The following is an 8217-nucleotide window of genomic DNA, read 5'->3' as shown; positions in this document are numbered from 1 at the left end:
GCGCACGCGGTGAGTGAGCCGAGGGGCGCCTTCATGAAAACGCAAATGAACTCCAAAATCATGGGTTTATTTTAAAGATCACAGCTGACGGCGAAACATTCAGATCATAGCTCAGTCTTCAGAAAGTAGCAGAACGTCCTATTTTGATGGACACATCAGTTGGGTTCTGTGAGCCAATCTCATGTCAATCGCTCAGAAACCGACCAGAAGCCTGTGTGTGTCGTCTCTGCTGACCACGGACATCAACCAACCGAGACCTACTAGCATAGAATCCAACCCGCGACCGGCTGCGCTGACAATGGACTGGAGGTAAAAGTCATTTTCAGATTAAATACAACAATTTCCACATTAGAACCAGAAGTTATAATTTTTCCAATCACAGGAAACCCCATGAAATTCACCAAAATTATAACTTATCTCCCTTTCCACTCGCTAGTATTTACATGTTGCACAGTATGTGTCAAACAGCTGCATATTCCGCCATTTAGATGCTCATTCGATATCCGGCTTCACAATTATTTAACAGCTGCTACATCTTTATTAACAAAACCAGCTCGTCTCAAACACATAAGCCTTATTTTATTTGAGACACAACACAAACCCAATTACTGCTTTAAAAAAAAAAAAAAAATGAAGCTTTAGGTAACATGTTTCATTTCTGTTGAACAAAACAGAACAAAAATAGAGGCACTCACCCAAAAAATTTTATGGGTAATTGGGGGATGGGGCAAACCAGCCATAAATTTGAATTTATACCAATTGAAAACAGTAAAAAACCACCAAGAACACTTTGGATTTCTCCATTTTTTCCGAGTATGTTATGTAACTAGAGAGGATTTCATCTGGGATTAGAACCCAAAATCAAACAGAAACAAGGTAACCATCGAATCACCCCCCACACACAGGGGGGAGAGGTAAAGCCACATGATACCAGTGTGAGCCTTTTCTGCCAGAATCAAATCTCAAAGTTCTCTTCACTCAAAGGGCTTGGCCGGTCTGGAGGCCATCGTCAATTTTTACAACAAAACAAGTTTATTTGAGAAACCCTAACCTATCATTAGATTCTGAAGTTCTAATTTGCCTAACTAGTTGACCAAGTCGATTAGTTTTAAAGTGCACCTAAGGAAGATAGTTTTCTGAACAGTTTAATTAAACACTCCAATATTCGTCTTCTTTACACGTTTCCAATTTCTGTAAATGAAAAAGACATGGGGCGGGGGGGCGGGGACTCACACCACCTCATTTGTTGAGGGAGTGGAAAGTCAGCACACAGAAGGGTACACGCTCTGTGTACCCTGAGCCGCCCCGTGGCCCCCGCTCCCCGCCGCGCCGCCACACCAGCCTCTCCCGCCGGCGACCAGCAGGACCGGCGGCACCAGCAGCTGCGAAGGTCCCTTTCCTCTGGGGCTCACGTGCTTGAGGCTGCCCCAACCTCTGCTGGACCAGACTACGCTCGCTCGGTCAGTCTGCTCGGCTCCATTCCAAGCACACTTTTCCAGGGGAGTAAGAGTTCTCTGTTTCTTATGTACAAAAATACATGGCTCTGGAGAGCTGGAAACGGTTCCATACACCCAACACTTATTTACAAGTTGTGACTCTCACACCAGTAAAAACAAACACACATTTATTTTCTCCTTGATTTTTGGTGCAACTTATACATAAACATTACATCCGTTAGTCTGTACTTTTAAAAATAATAAATCAACCATATGTACAATTAAATTTACAACCAAAAGCAAATTAATCCATTGGTACGGCGTGACTGCGATTTTAGTGGACCGGCAGAGAATGCTCCAAGACTCTTCGTCCTTCCCACAACCAAACTAGAAGCACACTGAGAGGGCCGCCCCTCCCAGTCCCCCTGAAATGGAGCCTCTTAATGTCTAGGACTTAAGGTGCAGAAGAAACATATTGATTATACAGTGACGATGACATGTCAACACTTTAAAGGTGAGAAGAAAACAACATATCACCCCCACATATATAATGGTAATTAAAATAAATACATATTTAATTTCAAGTGCATATTGACCTTCGGTCAACATCATGGGGAACAGGGGTTCCAGAAACGTTTGTCCCTAAACTAGTTCAATGCCAAGTTGTCCCTTAGGCCCTGGTCTCGTCTTCCCCGAGTACCTTTAAGATGGCTTCAGCTAATGGAGGCTCCAGGTCCACCCAGTGGGCCACCCCAAGGCACAGAAGGGGGGTCCTTCTGTTCCCTCCCCACCCAGCCCTCAGCCTCACTGATCTGCCCTAACAGGGTGTAATTCTAGAAAATCGCTACATATCTTGGGTACAAGATGGTGTCTCACCCTCCAGGAGACTCACCAATCCACCCGGGCCGGGAGCCAGAGGGCAGCCGTGCGACCAGGAAGGCACACACGTGTGACCACGAAGACGGCAGGGCCTGCTGTGTGTCTCCCTGGAAGGCACACGGACTCCGTGAGGAACCAGCAGACGGGGAGGCGGCCAGGTGAGGGCGCAGGGAGGGGCAGGGCTCTGCAGACCCCGCAGGACGCCAGCAAAGGGACCCAGGGATGCGAGAGGAGAGAGCGACGTGTCGTCTTACGGCAGGGACAGTCGGACAAAATGACGCTGTAACGCAGCTGACCGGCCGCACGCCGAAAACCCTCCGATGCTTCCGTGGCCAGGCAGAAGCACCGCGAGTCCAGGTAGCGCTAGAATGTCACGGAGAGAGCGACGGAGCCAGGGTCCCTTCCCGAGCGCCCACACGCGGCCGGGGGCGTGTGCGGACTCCAGGCGTGGTCATGTGACGCTGACTTCGAGGACGTGGTCATCTTTGCTGGGGATGACCAGGATCTGCGTGCCCGTGCTCGAATTGAAGACCTGGCCCGGCGGCAGTGCCTGGAGCCGGGGCATGGGCAGGCCTTTGTGCTCGCCGCTGGAGGCCGAGTGCGTGCTGCCCCGGCTCCGGACGCTGCTGCTGTCCGGCTGGTCATCCAGGTGCTTGTCCAGCGACAGGCTGTCGCTCTCTATCCAGCTATCTGCAAAATGCACCACCGGTGACACCCTGGCCAGCGACCCGGCCCCCCAGCCACCCTGGGGAGCAGCAGGCCGCCCTAGCGGCCTTTAGTGCACGAGCAAGCCAGGCAGCCCCTTTAAAGAGAAGCGAGCCTATGGGCCGTCTGAGGACCCGCAGTGGCTTCTTAGCAGATGCCCACACCCTGTGTCCCCTGTCCCCACCACCAGCTGCTGCCCATCAGCAAGCCCGGTGCCCGCGAGGCGAGCGTCCCAGGGCCCGCACGGAGCTCTCCCTCCCTCCGACAGCGGCTGCGCCTTTCCCCTTCAAGGGTCCTTACCAGCGTCCAGTTGTGAGGAGTGCGCCGAGTGGTGGGGGAGGTATTTAAACAGCCTGACGTCAGGGAGGGGGAGGTAGCCAGCGAAGAGGGGCATCACCTCCATGTGGACGCGGTGCGTGGCCTGGGCGGCCACGGGCATGGAGATGACGCCAGAGCTCTTCCCGCAGACCGCCCAGTTGCTACTGTTGTCGACCACTGAAACAGAGGGAGAGCACTGGTCAGGCCCCAGCAAGGGCCGTGCACAGCCCCACTCCAGAGCGTCCACGCAAACCGGACACATTCTAGACCTCCCTGCCCTCTGACCGCACCTCAACAGGGAAGTGTGGCTCGGCGACAAGATACACGCAAGAGCCACAAGGAAAATCACCTTCTTGAGTTCATAAATGAACAGGGATTCGGTTTTACTCAAGAACTTTGTACATCAGGCTTCCAGAGTAGGTGGGCGCTGGCTGTGGAATCTGGAACAGGGGCAGGACAGGGTAACGGTCCGTCTAGGAAGTGGTGGCATCAGACCAGGAGTCCCCACCCCAACTTTGCCACTCAGACGAGCCTCTCGATGGCCCGGGAAGAGCTCATGGAAAGGCCTCCTCATGGAGGCTGTGACACTGACACAGCAGACATTGTGAACACACGGCAGGCATTAGCAGCAGTGATTAGAACAGCCACGATGTCGTTCAGCATAACCAGAATGTTGATGCTCTCAGCACTCAGACGTCGGTGGGCCAGGAGCTTGTCCTCGACAAGCCGAGGGCCTTGCCAAGAGGGGACGGCAGCTCTGTCAAGGGGACACTGGGCGGGGCCCAAGAGCTCCACGGACCAGAAGCTCCCTGAGGAGCAAAGAAGGGGTCGCAGAGGGCCAGCTTCCCCCAGAGGAGGGCGGAGCCGGAGACCTGCTGGGGACGAGCGGCACCGGGACGGAGACCAGAGCAGTTCTCAGCGGGTGGTCCTGGGGCACCTGGAGTCCCGCTGCCGCCCTTCTCCCCAGGCTGCCACACGCCCCGGTGCCCAGGACCGGAGGCCCAAGCATGAACCGAGGCCCCCCGCGCATGGAGAGGCGCGCCAGTGGCTTCCTCACCACCATGCACCTGAGCTTAAGGATGTCCTTTGTGAAGTCATTGAAATTTATGACATCCAGTCCTTAAGGAAAGATCTTTTCAACTGTAACTCTGAATGATTACAGACTCTCGAGAAGCTGCACCCCATGAGAGGGCCCCAGCCCCGGAGATCCCGGGCACTGCCCCCGACGTGCTCTTCCGTCCGGGGTACTGGGCCAATGTTGTCTCGAAAATGCAGGCCGAGGGCCTGTCGCTTCGAAGAAGTTGCCAGTGATACCGTCTGAAACCGATCGAGGGCGGGAATCTTGGAAAACCTGCCGTTGCCACGGCGAGCCCGGCAGTGTCCCAGCAGTGTGGGCCAGAAGTGGATGCCACCTGCATGACTGCCCAGTGAAAGGCGCCCAGTGTGCGCGATCCACACCCCTCAGGAGCCACATCTCCCACATGGCCGAGGCATGCCACAAAATGACATCAGTGTAAAGGGGCCTCTCAAACTACCAGCCAGATTTGAGCGTGGGAGGAAATAGAGCACGACCAGTTCATTCACAGATCTCAGAGGCCACGCTGTCGCTGGCCTGGAAAAAAGTACCACTGGCCCAGTTCCGGTGAAAAGCCAACCGCCTCGGCTATTAAACCCCCTTTACCAGGTGTGGATCTAAGCGGCCCTAGAGCGTCCTCTCGTCCTGCCACCAGGGTTCCGGGCGCCAGCACGGAGGACAAGCCAGCTCCCTCCCGTGAAGCCGGACGTTAGGGAGAGCCGAAAAAATGCAAAGTAATGTCATTCTTCTATCTTTGATCTGGTTTTGTTGTGAATAACAGTTCTTTTTCATACACAAAGTTATGGAATGTGTTTACTGTGATTTTTAAGTTACTAAAGAAAGAAATTTTTGGCTCCTCAACCATTTCTTAAGAGCACACACGGTCCTGACAGCCCCCCAGACTGCGAGCTACTCCCAAAGCAGCCGAGGCCCTGGAAGAGGCAGGCGAAGTGGGTCTGGAAGGGGTCGGGCAGCAGACGGGCGGCGGGGGCAGTCTCAGGCAGGGATTGGGGGCAGGGGACAGGAGGAGGCCCAGAGAGAAGAAGTCAGGGGCCCGGACCCGACCACACAAGGACTGCGGGGTGGCAGAATTGGGACCCTGCTCCCGCAATATTGGGAAGACCCCGAGTCATGGGCAGAGAGGGAAGGCCAGCTCCAGGGCCACCATGTTCTCCACACTGGGCCTAACAACCGCTCGAGGATCTCCCAGGAACCAAGTCTAACGTCCTAGCAGCCTAGGACCATGTCATATAATAAAACATTCAAGTGAGCTTTTCTGATTCTAGAACATTCTCTCTTCAGATCAGGAACACTGCACCCTGTGGAAAAGAGGCTGCAAACCCTTCATGCGCCAGGGCAGCCCAACAGCCTGGGGAGGAGATGCGTCCAGACGCACCTTCGTACATCAGCTTGGTCGAAAAGTACTCGTCGGTCTCCGTCAGCGCTTCGTCCTTGTCCACCTCCAAGAGGTCCGAGAGCCGCGTGATGGACACCTCCAGCGAGCAGAGCGAGCCCGTCCGACAGTGCTCCGTGCCCGAGGGGGGCAGGATCTCCGCTTTCACGTTATATAACGTCTGCACAAGAAAGGGAGAGACAGGCACAAGTGTCCACACAGTGGGCAGAGGCGCTCCTCCATCCAGCCCCGGGGGTGCTGCCCACAGACACGAGGGACGGGGACAGAGGGGCCGCGTCGGCGGGAGGGCTGCTAGGCGCGGCCCCACAGCAACCGCCTTGCAGGGACCCGTGCCTGGCCAGTCCCTGCGAGCGCATCTCACTCCTGTTCTCGCGCCCTTTCCCGAGCGCGCACAACAGCAGCGGGGATGGGCCCTCGCCCCCCCGCACGCCTGTCACCCAGACTCAGGGTCACCAACGTTTTGCTCCATTTGCTCTCGCTCTCTGTGGATCAACGTGCACTTCTCTGCCCAGGGCCCTGAAGGCAAGTCCCAGAGCGCCTGTGGCTTCACCACTCTGTGCCTCAGCACGTGTCCCTAAAACACGGACTTGCCCTCACAGACACGACACCAGAACCTCAACGAGCAGAGATCAGTCCCTCCTTGCCACTGCACAGCACCAGAACTACCTTTGGCTGAATGTTCCTTTCTCCACAGTGACCTCTGTGCCCAGCGGCCTCCCCCACTCACACCTGCCCGACACCTTCCCTAACCTGGGACCAGCAAGACCGGCCCTGCCCCGGGGTGGGTGCCCACCCCTGCCCCCCCCGCCCCCCCGCCCCCCCCCGGCCTCCACTCCTCCCCGGAAGGACGTTGGGGACAAATGCTGGGGAGGCTGTGGCAGCTGGAGCCCTCGCATGTCACTCGCGGGCGTAAAGGGACGGCCCTTTGGGAAACAGAGCGGCACCTTCTCAAAAAGACCACTTGCTCTAAAACAGGACCGTGGGGACGGTCGCACCATCCTGCTGGTGGGCCTGCTATCCTGAGGCGGACACCGCAAGGGGCTGAGCCGCGCGGCAGGTAGGTGACGTGACTCAGCGCTTTCCTGAGAAAAGTGGTGTCTCTGTTTCCGGCCCTCGGAGATGACCAGTTTTCAAACACTGACCTGTTTGCACAGCTCCAGAGAAATCTGAACCCGTGCTCGTGACCCGGAGAGGGAGCAGAGACACCGCAAGCGCATGACCAAACACCATGGCAAGCAAACCAGAGGGCTCGCACGCAGACTCAGGCGCACGTGGGGTTTTACGTGGCGCTGCTGGGCACACGCGGAAAGGCGCGCGTGTGCTCCAGAGAGAGAGACCACGCCGGCGAGGACACGAACGCCGAAGGCCGATGGAGTGACGGAGCAGGAGGGTCAGCACAGCAACTCGGCTGGGAAGAGGCGCTGAAATACCGCTGGGGTCAAGCGCTATGAACACGAGCACATCCTCGTGTGGTCTGACGGTTCCAGCAGTAGAGCCAAGGAAACACCACAAACCCGCGTCCTCGGGTTCTGATGGACCTGGCACAAAATCCAAGTCTCCGAAGACATGGAAACACACATGCGTTTCCCCACCCAGCTCAAGGCCACTCCAGCCCACATGTGACGCACGGGTTATAGGACAATCGTCAGGATGTGCTTCCCCTCCGCCCCTCACCCCGCTCATGCTCTCATCTGCTCTCCCTTCCGCTCTCAAATAAATAAAATCTTAAAAAAAATAAAATAAAATAAAAAAATAAAAAGAAAGCATCTCAGTGATCCTAGCAGCTAGGATCAAGAAGAAAGGACTCTAAGAAATAGCTCCAGAACGTTCTAATCGTGAGCAAGAGAAGAGGGAGCAGAGAAACCGAATCTTCACTCTTTACACTCATCTCATGACCACCGGCGAGACTGCACGACGGCCAGACCCCTCGCTTGAGAACGATCTGGGTGTCTAGGGTACAGCCAGCCAGCGACCGAGCTGCTCCAAAGGTCAACTAACCTCCTGGGCAGCTGCTTTCTTATACTGGAAGATTCTTCTCTGACTTGTGTAGATTAAAAGGAGTATGATGCCACCTTCCACGTTCCTACCCCACACTCCCGCCAGAAAAGAATACGATACGTACAAAAAAATTTTCCACTTGAAATTCGTACGTGTACGGCTTTAAGGGGACCGAGAGCTGTCCTTCAGAAGCCGGGGAGAATCCAACGGAGAAGCGGCAGCGCAGAGAAGGGGGGGGCTCCCGTGCCCACAGCAGCTCCCACACGAAGAACACGGACTGCTTGCTGTGGATGGCCTGCGGAGACAGTCACCGGCGTGGCGTACACACACGCAGCCGCCCTGCTGCCCCGCAGGGTCCCGCCCGCCCGGCCCTGTGAAGACGGCACCAGGCT

General features: G+C 55.7%; 1 protein-coding gene across 3 annotated transcripts in view; it reads right to left on the bottom strand.

The window, feature by feature from the left end:
* Positions 1–1607: 1607 nt before the first annotated feature.
* TRAPPC10 (trafficking protein particle complex subunit 10) overlaps positions 1608–8217 on the bottom strand; it is a 77356-nt gene continuing 70746 nt past the window's right edge. For 2 of the 3 annotated variants that reach the window (XM_059164878.1, XM_059164881.1), the window contains 4 exons: positions 7950–8120; positions 5810–5987; positions 3321–3515; positions 1608–3005 (listed from right to left, as the gene is read on the bottom strand). In XM_059164878.1, the coding sequence (XP_059020861.1) occupies positions 2767–3005; positions 3321–3515; positions 5810–5987; positions 7950–8120 (783 nt within the window). In that variant the 3' untranslated portion in view covers positions 1608–2766. The remainder of the gene's footprint in view (positions 3006–3320; positions 3516–5809; positions 5988–7949; positions 8121–8217) is intronic. The other variant, XM_059164880.1, reaches the window with a different exon arrangement.

Source organism: Mustela lutreola, chromosome 2 (genome assembly GCF_030435805.1).
Source record: "Mustela lutreola isolate mMusLut2 chromosome 2, mMusLut2.pri, whole genome shotgun sequence".
Taxonomy (NCBI): domain Eukaryota; kingdom Metazoa; phylum Chordata; class Mammalia; order Carnivora; family Mustelidae; genus Mustela; species Mustela lutreola.
Note: the sequence above shows the minus strand (reverse complement) of the source record. Positions and strands in the feature narration are given on the sequence as shown.